General features: G+C 49.4%; 1 protein-coding gene across 11 annotated transcripts in view; it reads left to right on the top strand.

Annotated features, from left to right (window-relative positions):
- Adcyap1r1 (ADCYAP receptor type I) overlaps positions 1-18982 on the top strand; it is a 110971-nt gene extending 91989 nt beyond the window's left edge. For 7 of the 11 annotated variants that reach the window (XM_023564288.2, XM_063240339.1, XM_005002847.4 and 4 more), the window contains 5 exons: positions 1544-1635; positions 8416-8499; positions 11417-11546; positions 12928-12969; positions 14381-18982. In XM_023564288.2, the coding sequence (XP_023420056.1) occupies positions 1544-1635; positions 8416-8499; positions 11417-11546; positions 12928-12969; positions 14381-14569 (537 nt within the window). In that variant the 3' untranslated portion in view covers positions 14570-18982. Of the gene's footprint in view, positions 1-1543; positions 1636-4439; positions 4524-8415; positions 8500-11416; positions 11547-12927; positions 12970-14380 lie in introns of all 11 variants that reach the window. The other 4 variants (XM_023564285.2, XM_023564286.2, XM_063240306.1 and 1 more) reach the window with 3 other exon arrangements.
- The last annotated feature ends 1150 nt before the right edge of the window (positions 18983-20132 follow it).

The raw sequence follows: 20132 nt of genomic DNA on the forward strand, positions 1-20132 counted from the left end.
AATGTTTTCAATTATCAAAGTGTTGGCAGCCATATAGGAGATGATGAAAGCTTATTGTTTTAAGATGTTTTCATGGATACTAGTACATTACTTTTTTGCATTTGTAGGATTAAAACTTTGTGGCCATTCTCCATTTATTCCTTATGCGCTGCTAAATTCTGTGTTAATATTTAGTTTAAAGCTTTTGCATTGCTGCTCATAATCTCTGTGGTCTTATGATCTGAGTGAGTGTGTGTATTTTCTGTCTTTGTCTGGCTTTTGGAGCAAGATTTGGTTAACCTCATTGGCAATCTGAGCAAGCTCCCTTTTATTTGCTTTGAATCAATTAAGTAACATATAAATTACATTTTCCTTAGCTGTCCATGAAGTGATTTAGATCTGATGCTTTTTTTAACTAATTTACACCTTTGCCTACTTTTAAAATTTCTTCTAAGATTATTAATTAGATTTTCTCTCTCTCCTATAGTTGTTTTTGTTCTTTTTTATTTTATCATTTTGTCTGATACTTTCCCATGTTTTGGAATAATTTGTACGTTTCTTGTCCAGTTTTCACCCTTAAATTTGCCTAATTGTATTTTCTTCTTTCTGATTGACAAGAACGTGGAGTTAGTAGTATTTGCTGTGCTAATTCCAGGCTCTGATTAGACACCAGGCGTGTAGCAGAACACAAGATGGACAGCCTGAAGAGTATGCTTTATCATTCTAACTGAGCTGGAAAAACAAACACAATAAAAACAAAAATCATTTGTTTTATCCATCAAATCTCCTATTTTTAAAATTTCTCTTAAGACTTTTTGCCCTACATTGATTCTCTTCTTGTATAGATTGAATCTGTGGTGCTCTAACTTTTGATTTGAATGCCGAATGATTTTTTAGCAAGTATTATTTTTAATGTGCTGGTTTTAGGATCCCCGTTATTTTTCTCCAAGGACTACTTTGGTGAATTCCAAAGACATCCCTGAGCGGCCCTCTGATTGTGCTTGTTTCTATTTATTTGCTTCCCTTCCTCCTCCTTTTTCCCTTTGTTTAGGAAGCCTTTGTCGCTGATCTTTATCTAAAGGCAAATGGTGCTCTGGCTGTTCCCAGGCCATCCTGTAATTAGCATTGCTGTGGTGTCTACAGCCACTGCTCGTATCCCATGACTCTGAACTTGGAATTTGTCCAGAGAAGAGCTGTCACCTCTGCAGTCGCCTCTTCTGTGTTTCCACTTGTAGTTTTTCCATCACCTTGATCCTAGTTTCCCTTTCTCTTCTAGAAGTTGTTCATTTTCATGCGTCATGCGTGATATGCTTTCCTGTTTCCCAGCACTTGCAGGGAATTTCGTTTTTTGATCCCTTTCTTTCCTTTCAGCAATACTGTGGGAGGCTGGAGAGATGCCCTAGAATTAGTTTGTCTGCTGCCATTTTGAACCGGAAATCTAGATGTGATTTTGACTATGTAGCTCTAAGAACGTTCTGCTGGCAGAGTAATAGCCAGTATAAAAGCAGAGGTGTGCCAAATCGTTGCCCTTGGTTAATTTTTCTGCTTTTTCTTTGCTCCTCAGGTTAACTTCGTGCTTTTCATTGGCATCATTGTTATCCTCGTGCAGAAACTGCAGTCTCCAGACATGGGAGGCAATGAGTCTAGCATCTACTTGTAAGTACCATCATATGGATGCCACAGCCATTTCTGAAAGCTACTTGAGCCTGCGCTTGGGTCACCAGCAAGAGAGGCTTGGGCTTTGCTGACAGGGTGTCCTAGCATGGCCATTTGCAAGAGTCCTTCCTGATTAAAGTGTCTTTAAAAGATAGACAGAAATAGCTTGAAATGTAGCTGCCTCTAGGGTTCAGCTATTTAGGAGCGCCTAAGCTGCATGTTGTTACACAGAAGGGGAAAGAGACTGATTTGGCCTAAATGACATCATATTGGGAAATACCATATTGCCTAGGGTCATTAGGGTCTCAGTTGTCCAGAGTTTGGTTTTCCGTTGGAGATTCTACTTCTGTAGGAAGCTTGTTCGCATCACTTTGTAAGCTCACACTCCAGGCCAACATGGAAAAGTTGCTTAGTATTCGCTGGTGACATAGGAAGACATTTTTTTCTCCACTGAGTATTAAAAGAGGGATTCTTTCTGTTCTCTACCATTCCTCAGGACAGCTTTACCTCTGCATCTATCTGATTCTACATCTTCAACAACCTCTTTCCTTGACAGAGAAGCATCTTCTTTGTTTGTGATTATTGGGTTCAAGGGCAACGTCTTACAGCGGAGTGCAAGGTTTTCTCTACTTTCATGGCCATTTGGTTTCAGAGAAATCTTTTGCAGTCCTGACTCTAAGAGCTTAATCCAGCTGGCTCTCTTCCAATCCTCTCCTTGTCTTGTCTTGCACCGTCTAAAATCACATAGAGCATCTCCTACCTCACCCTGCAGGCCTTGTGAATGGGAGCTTAACCAGCTGGAGCATGGGGCTTGAGGATGTTTCTGATGCTGAAGAGAAAGCCTAGTGGCCCCCTGTGGTTGGCTAGTGGTGCACAGCAAGAGCCATAAGCACAGCTTCCTGGAGTCTTCCAGAAGACAGCAAGTTAGAAGGAGCTGTGCTTGGCCATATTGGTGCTTGGTCATGTCTTTATCAAAGGCTCCAGTCTGAAGCTCACAACCTTGATGGATGGCTTCCCAGGGAACAAGTGGGATAGTTGGGAGACACCAGCACAGAGCTCCCTGAGTACTTTAACTATTCTCCTAGAGAGGGAGATGAGGATACTGTTCAGATACTGTGTCCAGAGCACTCCTGAAGCTTCTTAGGGGCTTCCCTAAGGAGGCGGAGCTTGCTCTTCCTCTGTCTGTGTAACCTAGTTATCTCCCCTTTTCCCTGAGGTAAATTAACCAGGAGCCTGGGTGTTAACTGTGTTTTTACTGGCTCTGTAATGATCACATTACATAGGAAGACTTTTTTTTTTTCCAAACCACTTGTGGTCTTTTTCCACGTTTTTTGTAAGCTTTTATCAACTCTTGTGTGTAATAGGAAATGGTCTGATGCAAGTTATCAGCCCTCTACCACTGCTTAAATTGTCCTAGAGTATCCTTTCTGCCTTCATCTCCGGGAGTCACGGAATAGGGTCCTACCGTTGCCCTCATCTCCTTTCCCAGTGCTGGAAACTATAATCTTGCATCTGGTCTCAGTTTCTCTTGCTTGATTTCAGATTGTTCTTGTGCTGAGAGCAACTGTGTATCTGGAGCTAACGAGCAGCAGATTCAGCCATGATCTCACTTGAGCTCTAGCAGTCTCCACCTCCTTTGTTTCCTGACAGGACCCATTTCTTCTTCTGAGATTCTGGAGGCCTCTTCTTTTGGAGGAATCTTCTGAGCTTTCCTTTCTTCTGCCTGTGCATAGACACACACAGAGGCTCACATTCAGCCTCAGCCTAATTAGGGACACCTTGCTGAGCCCTGATCACATTTGGCCAGCTCACACATCCTGCCCTAGGCAGCAAAATCTTCCTAGGGTCTGGTGGAGAAGAGTGGGGTCTGGTTTCGGGCTGACTATACGTTAGGAACCCTGTCTTCCTAAAGCATCAGTGAGAACCACTTATAATCATAGGGGGTTTATACATTTAAGTGTTAATCTAAGACATTTAAGGAAATAAGTAATTTGTGTGCTTCAGTGAAGTAAAAACATCTCCAGGATTTGCGCAATCTCTGTAATCCTTGTTTTAGAGGAAAAAAAAATATTAAAAAGACTTTCTCTAAAACCCAACTAGCTTTAAGCCCAAAGGTTTAAAAGGTTAAAAACTCAGGTGAATGCAGTCTGAGAGGCAGGTGGGAGGGCCGGGCTGGACAAAGGATAGGCTTGATCCTGGCTGAACTGAGCCACTAGTTTGAGTTTTCCAGGGTCAAGGAGATGCTGTGAGTGAGTATAGTGGTAATCCCAGCGACAGCGTTGCTGAGAGATGCAGAGCACTTTAAACACTTGCAACTTGGTCTGTGCACAGTTAATATTCACAAATCCCCAGTGCATGTGACAGGCTAGGTACGGGGTTGTTATGCAGAATATTGCTACAGCCCAGGGAACTAGCTGCCAGTGACATGCCATGCATTTGGTGGGAGGGACCCAGTGAAGCCACTGCTGTAGCACAACTGGGCCGAACTCAAGGCTGGCTACACAACATTGCTGTCAAATCTATAAAGTAAGGCTTCCTGGAAGAAGAGGCCCCTGATGGGCTCAGTGCTGTGTAAAAATGTCCCCAAGCTGCAGGGCTTAAAAGAGATGCTGGCTCTGAAGGGGAGGTTTCTGCGTGGGGAGGAGGGAAGAACTTGGCGGGAAGGTGGAGGAGGCAGGGCTTGGGGGAAAGGGAGGGTGCAGGGCTGTACCCAGATCCCCTGGGACTCCAGTTTTATATTTTGGGCTGTAAAGCACCGTCAGTTCTGCCCACAACAGCTCTCTGGTTTTTTCCTCTATTTCCAGAACAAATTTAAACCCAGGAGTCCCCAAGAAAGCCCGAGAGGACCCCCTGCCTGTGCCCTCAGACCAGCATTCACTCTCTTTCCTGTAGGTTGGTTCCAGCTGCTCAGATGATAAGGGTTTGTCCTCCAAGGACCAACATGGTATTCCCTACCCATCCTTGGAAGGAATCGGGGTGTGAGGCCTTACAGGGGGCAGTGGTCCTGAGCTACCTCTGCTTCACCCTGGTGCTTCTGGTAGAATGAATGACTAGGCTTAGGGCTTGGGCACTGGCCAGAAATGGAGCCAGGGCAAGAGGGCTAAATGTTCAGCTGGGGTAGGGCAGGGTCAGCATGCTTTTCACGTGGGTCCGCATGCTTTTCACGTGGGTCCAAGTTTATCACTCTGTGTGGCTCACTGTCACCAGAAGGGGAAGGCTGAGGTTTCTGGCACAGACACTCATTGTATAGGGAGAGTCTCCACTCTCTTGTAATGAAGTGACCTGGCTTCATTTGCAGTGGGTCTCTCTTGCAGAATATGAGCATGGAAAGCTACCTCTTGGACCTGGAGTGGGGACCTCCAGTTGCATCTTGTGTCTAGGTTTCATCAGCCCCCAAAGAGAGGAGGGCTCTAGTCTCCCAAGACCCACACTACTACGTTAGGCATCAGTGTAACCAGGAAGTTCAGGCTGTAGGACTTCACCCACAGCCAGCAGTTTCCAGTTTACAGGGTTGAATGCTCCATTTTCCACTTCCAAAGCATCCCCTACATGCACACATACTTGGGATCATCCCATCCTTGCAGTTGCTGTCAGGGGTTGGCAGCAGGGAATTGTTTATTTTGGAGATGGAGAAACTGAGGCTCAGAGAAAGACATCTAAGCTCACCCAGCAAGTCAGTGGCCAAATGAAGCTTTGAGTTTGGGACTGATCCAGGCTGGCAGAGGGCATAGAGAGCTGGCTCATCCTGTCCACATGGCGGAAGAGAGGTGGTAACACCAAGGAAACTCCCAAGATCTGTCTAGCCATGCATCTTCTGGGCTGGCAGTATTTAAGGGGTGCTTCTTTAGGACTAGGTAGGGTTCTGGGGTGCACAGAATCTCCTCATAGGGAAGGACTCAGTGGCATATATTCAGCCCAGATCCCTAGGTCTTGTGGGCCAGCAAGGGCCTAACATTATAATGATCCCAGGAGTCACAGAAGTGAAGGAGATGGGGTGCTACCTGCCAAAGGCTCCCCATAGGTGTCTCAGTCTAACATCATTCTGGGTGCATCCTAGGGCCACAATCCAGCCAGCCTGCACACAGATGTGAGGCCATGGTGTGTGCTGTATTTCTGGCTGGTACAGGTAAATGTGTGTCAAGTTCTAGGAATGGCTTTGAGCTTCCTGCAAACTCATAACAAAGCCAGCCTTGGAAAGCAAAGCCCCCTGGGTGAGTTTATCTGCAGGGTGGGCACTTTACCTGCCACAGGGGTCTCCTGACTTCTATTTTGGTGGCAGCCACCCTCCAGCGGTCCCATCCAACACCCTTGACTGGGTTTCTTATTCTCCCTTGGTACCAACTCTAAACCATCTCAGCAGTCTGCGGAGGCTCATCTCTCTCTCTTGATAAAGTTCCTATTCCCTTTTCACTAATTATCCTGAGATCCCCCTGCCTCTCTCTTTCTCACGCTCCTAGCTCTGGCTGTGTTGCCACAGTCTTGTTCTATTTCTTTTCCGTGCATCCTTTTGCACAGACATTGAAGGCTTGCGGAAGGGCAGTGTTTGGGGAATAGGGCCTCGTCCCATGAGGGTCCCTTTGAATGTTATCCTCCCCTTTCCTCTCTGATCTGCTTTCTTTTCCCCATCAAAGCCAACATCCAGTTATTTTATCACTGAATGATCTGTAGAAAATTTTCCAAATATCTTTCAAGATACCAGAGAAGCCTGTGTTTCCTGTAGAATTATCTTGGGTCCTGCAAGGGAGGGTACAATTTCGGAGCTGAAGATATAGGGCTATCAGGGAATAGCTAGAGCTTGGACTTCAGGGTGAAGGCTTCACTATACCATGTAGGTGGCCTCTTGGCATCCTGGACTTCATTTTTGTGGTCCGCTCCAGGTGAAGCTGAAGGGTCATTGGCCACACATGAAAAAAAACCCACCTTTCATTCTGCTCAGGGGAAATAATAAATGTGAAGTATAGAGTAGCTATCATCTCTATATACCTTATTATGCTCTTTTAATTAACTAAAGAAACATTCTTATTTGCATCTGTCTGTCTCTTTTTACCTATGAAAAAGACCTCTGACATTCATTGAAGGCACATGAAAAATTCTGTGACACAGGCGTGTCTTCAGTGACTCTCAAGCATGACCAACATGTGCATTCACTCAAGGCTCTTGTTAAACTTCAGATTCTGAGCTGGTGGCAGCTGAGATTATTGACTGTCTTTCTTTCTTTCTTTCTTTCTTTCTTTCTTTCTTTCTTTCTTTCTTTCCTTTTGCAGTTTCGGGGATGGAACCCAGGATTCTTACACTGAGTAACATCCCCAGCCCTTTAAAATCTTTTTAATGTTTATTTTGGGAGAGAGTCTTGCCATATAAGTTGCTAAGATGCCCAGGCAGGGCTCAAATTTGTGATCCTTCTGCTTGAGCCTTCCGGAAGTGCTGGGGTTACAGGTGTGAGCACCATGCCCAATTCAGAGTCTGTATTCCTAAGAAGTACTCAGGCAGTCCTGCAGCTGCTGCTCTGGAGTTGTTCTGAGCAGACTCATGTTTCTCTTCTGCAAAGTAGGCCCATCATGCTTGCCTCATGGGTGATGTGAATAGGAAGAAACGTTCAAGTAAGTGAGAACCACAGGCCAGAGGCATGCAGATGCTGGCCAGGATGTTGAGGGTCTAGAGTCTCCTGCATATCTGCCTTCACTCACATCTGATTCACTCTGGATGTATCAATCTCCTAGCCAGTTACTGGGAGCGCCAGTGTTAAGTGATCCTGAGGAGGGTTGGTGCAGGAGTAGCTACTGCAGGCACAGCAGTTCTTATCTACCTCTGAAAGATGTGAAGCAGGAGCAGGACCACTAAGGTCCTGTAGAGGAGGGAGTCAGCCTGAGGTTTCTGTGAGATAAGAGGTCTCTTCTCTATGTCTATCAGAATGTGGAGCTAGACTAGTTTCCAGGTTCTTCTCCTTAATGTGATTAGTTTCTGCAGGGCAGGTCAGTGCCCAAATGGTGTTCTCTTGGTCCTCAGCTCCTGCCCTTGAGCTTTGATCCAGGCAAGCCCAGCCTTGTGCAGTAGACCTTTCCACAGGAATGCACATGTCTGTGTCCCTGTGTCCAGTATGGTCACTACCAGCTATATATAGCCAATAACCCTTAGGATATGGTAGAACAGCTGAAGAAGCAGGATTTAATTTGATTTAATTTGAATTCAAATAGCTGCATTTGGGTGTTGGCTATCACAGGGCATACTGCAAGTCTATGCCACCTAATAATACAGTTAGTCCAGGCTTACCTCTGCCCATCCTGTGTGCACTGACACACTGAGAGGGAGGCCTCGGAGGGAGGGGAGAAGAGGAGAGGGAACAGCCAGGGGACTCTGACAACCAAGTCCAGAATTCTGATATACCAGGCAGCATGTGAGGTTGGTAGAGAGAGTTTCCAGCTGTCTGTCTCAGTGAGTCCACGTCCTGAGCTGGGGGCTGACCCTGGAGATGGCCTTATTTTCCTTGCGTGGGCTCCCACTAGGCTCACCCTCCAAACACACATTTCACTCCAAGCTTACTCACCTACCAATGATCCCAGTGAAAGTGCTTTCATGTGAGTGTGCAACTAGGCACACACTTGTGCACGTCTAAGTGTGATTTCTTTGTCCAGATCTGACCATGTCTTAGCCCTCAGCTTCCTCCTCCTCCACATGATTACCATGGCCCTGCCTCCCCGTTCCCTGCTCCTCCATCCACTCTCAGTTTCTTCCTTGCCCAAGGCCCCCAGCTGACAGAAGTGCTAATCTTGTCACACCCAGCAGCTGCGTGCAGAAATGCTACTGCAAGCCACAGCGGGCTCAGCAGCACTCTTGCAAGATGTCAGAACTGTCCACCATTACTCTGTAAGTGTGCGTGGCCGTGGCTGTGGCCGGGTGTCCTGGAGGGGAGGGGAACGCATGCTGTCGCCACTGCCGCCACTGGCTTAAGCTTGTGTCCTGCCAGGCTGGAGCACATGGAGCGCCAACCTGTGCCTCCCGGCCCAACCCCACCCCGCAGCTATTGCATGCTGAGGTCCCAGTGTCTTGTGAGTTCTTTGCAGTCCTTTGGTTCTGGAGTGGGAGGGTAGAGTGTGAAGGCGAAGCTGTAGTCATTGCAAGGGCATCATGGGGCTGACCCTCTGCTGAGGATGCCACTGTGCAGTCTCTGTCAGTGCCACCTTGTGTGTGGCCCTCTCCAAATTCCTGACTTCTCTGAGCTTTGATCTCTGCAACTGCAAAATTATTTCTAAAAGTGTAGCCCTTGGGTTCATAGAGACTGTCCCCTGCACAGGGCAAGTGACTTCAGTCTGTGTGCAGAGCACTGTTATGTGTGAGCTGGCAGTCACAGTGACCCTGTGAGCTGGGTCTTTATATTGCTTCCATTTTACAGATGGGAAAACTGAAGCACTGAGAGGCAAAGGGACTCCCTCCAGGCTACATAATTGGCAGGAAACAGATTTGAACCCAGAGTCCTTAGCATCATATCCCAAGTCATATTTGACCAGAATTCCAGCCTCCATATTGAGTGGCAGACTGCCTTCCTGGCAGCCCACTGGGCATCTGTGACCATTGGAAGCTCTTCTTGGCATTTCAGGACTCTTGTACCCTGGGGTGGGGCTTTAGAGGAGGAGGGTGGAGGCCTTTGCCTGGTGTCACTGTCTCTCTAGGCTAATCAGATCTTGGAGTGAGATTCACATCATACATTCCCATGCCAAGAAGTGCATAGCTCAAACTGCACAATTTCCAAACCTGGGGCTCTGAAGACCTCCTTATCTGTCCCTTACTCTATTAGCCAAAGAGCACCCGTGGTGCCTGAGTCTCTGCCTGAAGTCCCTGACCATGGCAGGATTGCCGCAGGGCTGCAGAGAGGGGAGGCACCCCAGGACTAGTCCATAGGATGTGCTCAGTGCAGCTGCCATATCATCCTGAGGCTAGAAGGGTCCCAAGCCTATGCCTGAAAGATTACTGTTTCTTATACACTGAACCTGACCTGTCCAGCACCATTGTGGAAACTGGAAAGGTTTGACACCTTGGTTTCCAGGACCCTTTTTGGACTTCAATGACAAATATCCAGAGATAGTCCATTTGTGGGAGGGCAAGGCAAGAGGAGGAAGGCAGGTTCCCCAGACTGTTTCAGGGGAATCCCTCAAGTGTGTGCTAAAATCAGTCCCGAGGCAAGAGTATGGCAGAGCCCTCAGCACGACAAGATGGGTTACTGTTGGTCACCTCGCTCTTCTGTGCCATCTACAGATTTTCCCTGCTGCCTTCTGTTGCCAGGCCCTGGCACACAGAGACCAGCAGGACCTGGTGTCCAGGAGATGTTCTGATGGAAGATTCCAGGCGCTTATTTCCAGTGTCGGCTCTGTGCCCAGATGTGTTGGCTGTGGGACATAACAGAAACAAGGGGCTTTCAGGTGTTTAGGGGCCATATAGTCAGAAACAGAGCAGAGGAAAGCTGGAAGAATGGCCCACCAGCCTCAGAGGAGGGGCTTGCTCAGCTCCGCTTGGCCCTGCTCTGGTCCAGAGACCCCAGGGCCTGCCCAAGGTGCTGCCTGTGAGCAGTGAGAGGGAGGAAACAGGTGGGCACCCCACATGCCAGGCTCACTCCTTTCTGGGCTGAGCGTCCTCCTGCTGAAATCTCTCCAGGCTCCGCTTTCTCCCTCTGCACCTTTTTCTTTCCTCCTCACTCCTGCTTTATCCTCTATTATAGATGCTAAGATGTCAAGGCCTCACACAGAGTCTGTGGATTTGGCTTTTCTTGAAGTCTGGAGCCCTCACATTCTGTAGAATGTTATCTCCCAGAAAGGCCCTGTTCAGGGAGAGGGAGGCACACCCATTGTGATGGCCTCAAATCCAACAGCCACCTGAAACCCCCTGTCCACTTCAGCAGAGTCACCTTTGCCAGGAGAAAGTGGAATCGATGCTTTGAAAGAGCTGGGCTGGACACTGCAAACTGGGGTCGGACTCTAGGGAAGGTCCCTGGGAAGCCACTGTGCTGGGGTGGGCGGAGATGGGGCCGCATCCTGGGACAGCGCCTCCCACAGAGCAGCAACCAAAAATTCATAGACCCCTGATGCCCTCACCATGGACCTCCATTCCCTGCACCCTTAGAATAGGACCCATCACTATTGGCCTAGGAGTGTGGGGAGAGCTGGTCACAGGAGGCCTGGTGGGGTTCCCTTCTTGTCCCACCTCAGAGCAAATATCCTTCTTTCCATGTGACTTGGTTTCCTGGCTCACAGCTTCCTTACGCCCAGTGGAGCTCTATGCCCAGCATTCGTAGCCTTTCCTAGATCCCTTCCAAGTCTCCTCTGTGGTCCACATGGTGCTGTTCTTGCCAATCTTCATGCTTCTGGTTGCTCTCCATGGGTATGGGTCCTCAGCTCGACTCACACTCAGAAAACCACTGTCTCTGTGGCCCCAAGGGGCAGCTCTTGAGTTTCCTTTGGGATTTGAGAAGCTGTGCTTTGCCTCAAACCTCCTGACCCTATTTGGAGTTTTTTCCCTGACTCTATATACCCTGAGGGTTTAGCATATCACACAGGAGTCCTTATAAATTGCATGTACATTTTGGGTGACTCTCAGGACACTGAATGGGTGCCCCGCAGATTGAGAGGGCACCCTAATATTCTCATAGAGTCCTGGAAGCCAGTTGAGGATGCTGAGCAGGTCTGTGGTCAGGGTATTGGGAGAGAGAGGGCTGGGACTTCTTTCTCTACCTGTGACTCTGCTCTCTAGCCCCTGCTGCCCCTGAGCAGGTGTCTTCCTTTTCTTCCAACAGACGGCTGGCCCGGTCCACACTGCTGCTCATTCCATTGTTTGGAATCCACTACACGGTGTTTGCCTTTTCCCCAGAGAATGTCAGCAAGAGGGAGAGACTTGTGTTCGAGCTGGGGCTGGGCTCCTTCCAGGTAGGCACTGCACATGCAGGGCAGAGCTCCACAGGAGCAGGGCCTGGCCTCTACCTGCTGGTGACGTTGGAACATTTTTAACCGTGGCTCTGGGCCTCAGTGTTTCTGTCTATGAAATGAGCTCCAAATTAAAAGCATGGTGGGAAAGCCCTGTCTGCCGCTGTGAGGAGACGCAGAAGTGTCTGGCTGTCACTGTCTGGGGATCCTGAGCCAGGCTCCCTCGGGTGATGTGAGGTGCCTGCTCCCCAGTGGCCTGGGCTTCACAGTGAGATGGCTTTGAGAGCCCTGGGTGTCCACATCTGAACTTCAGCCTGCTAGGCCTTCCACCTCCCAGGTTCTGTGTCACCTGAGCTGGGGTCCCTGGCACAGGATCCCAGCATAGGATCCAGCAGAGCTGAATGACAGGGCAGGTGCATGCTCCAGGGAGCAAGGGATTGACAGGAGAGAGAGGAGTCAGTGGAAAGTGAGCAAGTATAAGCAAGTGAGTGAGTCACAGTGGGGAAGTGAGCAGATGGAAAGAGCAGTGGAGCCTGAAGGAACCCGGCTTCCTGGGTGTCCTCTCCCAAGGGACCTGGTCTAATTAGCATGTGAACTGATGGTCAGGAAGTTATTCTGCATCTGACTTGCAGCCCCCCCCCCGCCCCCGCCATTTTAATCCAAGATCTTTTTACCTGGTTCAGGTGCTTAGCCTGGTGAGATTGGGAGTTTCAGAGCCAGCATTCTGAGCTGAGAATCAGAACTCAGGGCTTTGGTAGAGGTGCTTGCTGGGGTCTCCCAGCCAGCATTCTTCACATACTTGCATAACAGATAGTCTCTGCTCAGGCTCTGTGGGGAATGGCTCAGCAGGGTTCAGGAAAATGTGCTTGCTCTGGGGTCTGTGTGTGGCAGCTAAATTCCCACTCTGTGCCAAGAGCTGACTCTACCCGAATGTACAGGTGTGTGCGGCTGAATGGGGAGATGGTGCTAGCTAAGGAAGATGCAAGTCTGGTCTGTCCTAGAGGCATCCTGCCCTCAGAACCCTACAGACTAGTCGGAGAGCTAGAGGAGACTCTAGAGCATTCAAAGAAGGCCTCGCATTGAAAATAGAATAGATTTAGCTTTTGGCAGTGGGAAGAGTTGGCCAAGGTTATTCAAAGCCAGGCTGTATTGGTGGGGACTGGCTTGTTAGCCACCTGGCTTCAAGGGTGTGCTATCTTGATGGAGCAGAGCAACATGTGTCCCATCGTGCTCCATTTCCCTGGGCAGTGCCCCAGTTCAGGTCACAGTATTTTTGTGTTTCCCGGTGTCATCCCCAACTCCTGCTCTTCCCTCGCTCGGGCACATAGCACATAGAGAACATCCTTTGCCAGCATGCTCAGGTTTGCCTTTTCTCTCTCCCCAGGGCTTTGTGGTGGCTATTCTCTACTGTTTCCTGAATGGGGAGGTAAGACTTCAGTTCTTTGGCAGTATGGGTGGGGCTTGCCAGGGCAAATTGCCCTGAGGAAGGAACTGCCAAGCTCGAAGTACTGACAGGAGGGGGCTGGTCATGCATCTGCTGGCGTCATGTGGTGCCAGGATCTCCTGGCTGTCTCTGCCTGTGCCAGACTTTCTCCCACTATGCAGCTGAGGCCCAGCCTGCAGCACAGAACTCTACCAACAAAGGCACCTGCTCTGCTGCTCAGAGAGCTCTGAGAGAGTGTTGGCTGCCTGAGCCACACATCAGGGAGCAGGAAGTGACAGGGAGGAAGAGGGAGCAGGTAGGGTGCCTATGGGTCAGAAAGTGGATGAGCAGGGCTGCTGGGCTGGAGTTGCCTAGTCTGCTGACCCAAACATTCCTTAGAGCAGGGACTGTGGGGAGCTGGAAAAGACCTCAGGAAAAGACCTGGAACCTGCCTATGATGTTCCTTTCCAGAGCTCTAGTTTTGGGCTCCCTCTCTCACCTGTTGAGGTGCTCTTGAACAAAGCCTAGAAAGAGCTGCTGGGGCTGGGGTGACCTGAGCTTGGGGAGTGGATAAAAACAATGACACTTGGGTTTTTGCTGCATGATTTTGACATTAGTAGGCTGTTCCCTTTTTTCGTATCTGAGAAACAAGCTAGGGCTTGGTGCTCATCAGGACAATCAACAGTAAGGATCATTCTAGGACAGATGAGGACAGGCAGAGAAGGCCCTGCATAAGGGGCTGGGAGAGGCAGGAGTATGTGGAGCTTGTCAAGAGCTTACAGTGGACCTGGGAGTTAGAAGTGGAGAGAGTGGTTTGCACTCTGTTTTCAGTGGTACAGTTTATGCATTGCACTAAACTGGTTGGCTGCAGAGCGGATAGGGACTGAGACTCACTTGGCATGGCCCTCACTCACCAAGCTAAGAGGCACACAGTAATGCATTTGCCCAGAGAGGAATTAGCTCATAGATCTCAACCCTGACTACACATTGGAACCATTAGATAATTTTAAAGTCTACTGATGTCTGGGTCTTACCCAGATACGTGGATGTAATTGTTTATGTGGTCTGGGCATCTGGAATTTTAAAGCTCCCCAGATGATTCTAAGTGCAGCTCACTGTTAATGGTCAGTGAGAGGAGGACTCCTCACCCTGCCCCCTGTACCCCAAAGGGCTGCTGGTTAAAGAGCCCAGCGAGACCCCTCGGGCTGTTCTCTGAGTGGCTCACAGACAACAGAGAGCCATCCGTCCACAGACCTTGCCCAGATGATGACTTGGGAACAGCTGTAAGTTGCAGGTGGGGAGGAGAAAGTGGTGGAAGGGGCAGTGGCATGGCAGTGGAAAGGCCTCAGGACGTGTTGGGCTGATACCTGGAGAGGATGTCCATCCAGAAGTCACAGCCAAGTTGTTTTCACAGGTGCAGGCAGAGATCAAGCGGAAATGGCGGAGCTGGAAGGTGAACCGATACTTCACCATGGACTTCAAGCATCGTCACCCATCTCTGGCCAGCAGCGGGGTGAACGGGGGCACCCAGCTCTCTATCCTGAGCAAGAGCAGCTCCCAGCTTCGCATGTCCACGCTTCCAGCCGACAACCTGGCCACATGAACCCTGCCCTGTCCTCTCCTCCCTCACAGCCTGGGGCTGCAGGCAGGTGTCTGTGGCGCATGTTTGAGCCTCTTCCCTCCCCTTGGGCAGGCCCTGGCTGAAGCTTGGCTCCTCCTCAAGGGGGAGAAGGAGGCAAGGCACAATCTGCTACTGCCCCTCCTATTTCGGTACTGGCCCCACCCACCACAACCCCCTGGGCCCTGATTTGACAATGTAAATAGCCCTCAGATTTGGAAATCTGTCCCATCCTTGCTTCTCTCACCTCAGCCAGGCTCCAGCTCCACCCCACTGTCTGGCCAGCCTCAGTGATGGCCTGGCCGCAGGCATGAGGCCTTGTGAGCTGAGGCTAGAGAGACCCTGCTCCACAGAGGCTGGGGTGGTGCCTGCCCCGACAGCCCCTCCTCATGTCTGACTTCAGAGGTGGACCCTTCTCAGGCCTGGGCCCAGGGCCAGTGTCTAGGTGCCTAGCTCCTGGGTGCCAGGGCAGTGGGATGGCTCCAGGGCTTTTTCAGTCAGAGCCTTCAGTTGTGGGGTGGGGGCTGAGGGTCAGGGAAAGTTCTGGTGCTTTTCATTTGATCCAAGAAGAACTGAGAGCCAGAAATGTGGGTACAATTGGAAAGGAGATGGAAGAGTTGGGAGACGTGTAAAAGAAGACCTTCGCCATCTCTGCTGTTCTACCCCTGACTCAAGATGGACACAGTTCATCCGGTAGCTACCCTTTGACTCCTCCCATCCCAAGGGGATACCCCAGAGAAGCTGCTTCCCAGCAACACCTACCACGGAGTGTCCCTCTGAGTCCCTTCCCCATATCCCCTCGAGTCAAAGCCATGACTAGAATGAACCAGCTGCCTTCTTGTGTTGTCAGTGAATCCTGAAGCACCTTGAATCTTTACATGCCCAAGTTCCCTGCCTGCGGTTTGCCCACGTTCCACCTTCATGGATGATGAGCCCCAGATGCCACATCTTCAGCCTGGACTCAGCTACCAACCTCTCTTAGAGACCTCTGCAAAGACTTCCTCGAGTGCCCTGGGTCACAGGCTGTTAGAATGCTTTGAGGGGCTGACACACCTATCATGTTCATTGGCAGAAGCTACTGGTGGGTGGAGAGGCTACTCAGCAATGCCCATCTTGGACTCCAGCTGTAGGCTGCATAGCTTTGGCCTAAGAGTCAGACAACCAGGCTGAAGAATGTAGAGGAAGGTACTGGTGTGCCATGAGACCATGGGCCCCAGTTCATTCCACACATTCTTGGTCTGCATGTTTGAGCGCTTGCTTCAGGATCTTGTTGTGGAGTGCTTGGGGACTTTGGTTACAGGTGGCTTTGCCTTGCTCAGTGTCATAAAGAGGAAGGAGCCCTGGGGACATGAGATGGTATTTTGGGAGAGGCCTACAGAGTGAGCAGATCGGGTTCTTTCTTGTTGCTGTGATTAGGATGAGTCCTGTGTGCTTGGCAGTGTAGTGAGTCCCTAGGTCTTTGGTAAAGCCAAAGGGAGAAAGGGCCCACTGCTTCTTACTAGTCACATGTAGTGACTTTGGTCACAAAGTGTGCAGTCGTCCATCCCTCCCCTCCCCTGACCTGGTCCTCAGAGCAAGGATCTGCTGATCACCTTGTACTTGAGACACTGCTTGAAAGGGAATGTGGCCTAGGATTCAGAGACCTAGAGTCTTCCTCACTTGGGTTTAGAACACTGTGATTGTGGACCTGATGCTCTGGTCTCAGCCTCAGTTTCCCCTCTTGTGAAGTGAGGTGGCTTCTGTTCCTTCTCCAGGCTACTTCAGCAGTCTTCCAGTTCAGAACCAAGGCAGGTAGATGCATGCACACCAGTGTGTGCAGCATCTAGGGTTTTGGTGGATGTGTGTGTGCAGGTGAGGTGAGGAATGCTGTTTATGTTCCCTTTCTTAGAAACCAGACTTCTTTCTCCTCTGTTTGGACTCACAGTAGCTGACATCCTGAGGGAAGTCAGGCCATGTACACTTGAGCAGGTGCCTTGGGCATGATGCAGTGACTCAGTGTTCTATACCTGCCTGAGGAAGGTACCATGACGGGTACCCTAGATCCAAGGAGTCCTATGCTGTGAACCCCATTCATTTGCCATCACCCCACCAGTAGGTCTGCTTCCCTGTGGAAGAAGAAACTGTGACTTTATAGATACATCATCACAAAGCAGCAAAAACAAAGACTACCCTGAGTCCCACATCCTGAATTGTTTCCTGAGCCCGGGGCCTGAGTTTTCCTAGAGGTTCAGGCTCCTGTTGGTTATTTTGTATCTGAATGCTCTTTGTCTGTCCTAGAAGCAGATGTATGTGATGTATTCTGAATATCCTAGGAGATTCTGGCTTTTCAGGTCACAATGCTGTAGGAGAACAGTATGAGGTGTGAGCAAAACCTTTTCGTCTCTGACCCTCTGTTTTCAAATCTATAGAATGGGCAATAAGACTAGATGACTTGTATATATCCCAGTGAATCCTTAGAATTCTCTGTCTAAACACCAGCTAGCTACCAGGAATGAGCCTTGGGAAAGACTGTGATAATTGCTTTGATCAAGAAAGGGTAAGAAACTGCTGTGTGAGGAGGACTGGAGGCACTTGGCAGAACTAATGCTGGGGAGGAGTAGAGTATTGGGACTCCGTGCCCATGGAGGATCATTCCTGGGAAGGTGCTTGTTTTATGCAATACTGAAGGATGGACCCCATTCCCACAGGAGACTGGCTTCTCCTTGGGGTAACAAGTTATATAGTTGCGTTGTGACTGCCCAGTCAGAGGACTGGCAGGCAGTGTGTGGCGAGGGTCTCCAATCCAGAGGGAAGTGGAGTTATAAGTCAGAGAAGCTGAGGCTTACAGGGAGCCAGTGGAGGGTCAGAGAATGGGATTCAGGAGGTCCAGCCCTTTAGTGACCCAGTACTGTGAGCCTCGTGTCTCCCACCAAACTTGAGGCCAGACTGTATTCTCTGTGGGCAGCACTTTGAGCCTTCTTGACATGTCCAGTGTCTCCCAGTAATTCCATCTTCTCTGAACTGGATCCTTGGGCATTAGAATAAGGAAGCTCAAACTGGGCCCAAGCTGGAAATATGCCTATGTCCATTGTTGCTTATCAAAGCCTCTGCCTTTTGATGTGCCCCTCTCTTCTGCAAGGAAAGGCTGGAAGAGGCTCTCTCTTTAATTTGTTGAGTACCCTTACCTCCTTCAGGACCACTCCAGAGAGAAAGCAATTAGTACTTTGTCACCATCAACTCCCACTTGAGCCCAAGAAACTTGGAGACTGGCTAGAGGAGCCCAAACAAAGAGCCAGGGACCTGGACTTACCCCAGCTTTGCCATTTGCTTGCTGTTTGATCTGGACTCGTCCCCCATATATCTCTGGGAAGATTCACAAAATACTTGAGCTGGGAGAAACTTATAAATCTTCTGGTCAAACCTTTTCCTTTGGCTGATAAGGAAACCCAGGGGAGCTCAGCATAAATCTGGGTGAGAAAATGGCCCTACCAGTAGGTGCACAACCCTTTGCAGGGCCAGAGTGGTGTGTGACCGTCGGCCTCTGTAGAATTATCATTCCTCCTTGTGCAGAAGATAGACTCTGGCTATGGAAAATTGTCAGGACTCCAGATTGCAGAAGTAATGGAGTCAGCACGGTGTGGGAAATGCTGTTCTCTCACCTGGGCTTCACCACGTGCTTGGTGACCCTAGGCTCACCTTTCCCTGGCATTTGCCTCTCAGCCTGAGAAATGGGGAAGACATGATTGCATCATCTGTCCTGCAGGCCAGCATGAGGTTGAATTGTATGAATGAACTTTGGAAACAAGGCAGATGTGGGCACATTCCTGGGCAAAGACCCCCTGAAAGGAATTCCTTGCTGTTTGCTATTTCTCTACTGCTTGGAGCCCTTCTGGATGAACCGTTACTCCATCTGTAAAACCACCAGCATTGGGGGTAAGGGGCTGGCTAGAGAGCTCTGGTGGACAGAGCTCCAGCTCTATCTCCATCAGTTTCCTCTCAAGAACAGGATAGAGAGAATTCACGTGGGTGCTGTGAGCATTGCCATGCCACCCTCCTGGGAATCCTTCAAGGACTTGGGACATTCCTCAAATGGGCTGCATGCCCATTCCTTCTCCTTTCCCCAAACTCCAGGTCCTGGGATGAGTCTACCCTTGACCATGTGTGTCTTGTCTGATGTCTGTCTTCTGTGGCTTTGCACCTGTCAAGCTGGAGTGGTTGGTGCAGCTCCTGGCATCCCAGACGTGGCTCCTGGCTCCTCATGAGAGCTAGGCCACCTGGGTTTCATCTCCCACAGTAAAGATGAGTCCCCCAGATCTTACTGCCCCCGCTGCCACCACTAATGCTGTGCTTGCAATCTTGTCCAGGATTTTAAGGATGTCAAATTGCTGTAGATGACTCAATAAATGTCTTATCATTTTTCTTGGTGGCTTTAAACTGGTGACAGTGGAGGGCAGGGGAGGAGTAGAGGCAGAAGGAATGGGATCTGCCCTCAAATATGATCATTCCAGTGCAGTCTGATTTGAAGGTTTTGTGACCTTTTGACTTCCAAGGGATAGGTATTAGGATGAGTTTAAATGGGCTGAAAAAGGACTTGGAAAGGCAAAGGAGAAGCCCTAGCTTCTGAAGGATCTTCCTGCATCTTGGATTCAGGAACACTTGGAAGTCTTAAGTGCCTGGAAATGGAGCAACTCATCCCATAGTCCATCCTATAGTCTGTAACGGCTCATGATTTTCAGGTCGTTCTGGTACCAGATGCCGCAAAAGCTCACCTGCAAGGCGCGTTTTGTCCCAGGCAACCACAGATGCACCCTTGGCTGCCAGAGCCCCATCCTCTAACACTGTTGGGAAGTCAGAGGTACTGCTACATTGTCAGTCCAGGTGACTCTCATCTCCCTGAGGCCGTGGTGGTTGTCACAACACCAGTACTCATTTTTATATGTCATAACTTTTCATGTGTGTGATTGAACCCAGAATCTTCTGACTGAGCTACATTCCCATCCCTTTATAAATTTTTATTTTGAGACAAGGTCTTGCCATTACTAAGTGACCACGCTAGAGCTGAACTTTTATCCTCTTGCCTCAGCTTCCCAGAGTACTGAGATTACAGGTGTGTGTCACAGCACCCAGCTACAGTCACAATTTTTAGTTACTAGCCACAGAAGATACTTTTGGCTGATAAATCGGAAAAGGAGTTCATAAAAAAGATGTTAGGCAGCTCATAGAATTCTAGTAAGGCTGGAGGAGCCAGAAAAGATATCTGCAACCATATGTCATGCCTCAAAATGGATGGCAAAAGGCTGCCACTATTGCTGCCACCAGTCTAGCAGCATTTTTTTTTTTTTTTTGCCAGGGACTTGATGTCACATTTACCACCATGCCGGAAGCAGACAATTTTGCTTCTGTTCTCACCGACAAATCAGATCCCACATACAGTCCCTCCTCCAGTTGCTCACTTCTGAATCACATCTCACATGACAGTGTGATTTGTTTTACCTTTGGGGAGACCGGAAATTTCCTGGGATTCTGCCTTAGAGAGGTCAGGCTCACCAGCCTGGAGATTTTCTAAGCA

Source organism: Cavia porcellus, unplaced genomic scaffold (genome assembly GCF_034190915.1).
Source record: "Cavia porcellus strain 051 isolate PalLab524CR breed Dunkin Hartley unplaced genomic scaffold, mCavPor4.1 scaffold_2, whole genome shotgun sequence".
Classification (NCBI taxonomy): Eukaryota; Metazoa; Chordata; class Mammalia; order Rodentia; family Caviidae; genus Cavia; species Cavia porcellus.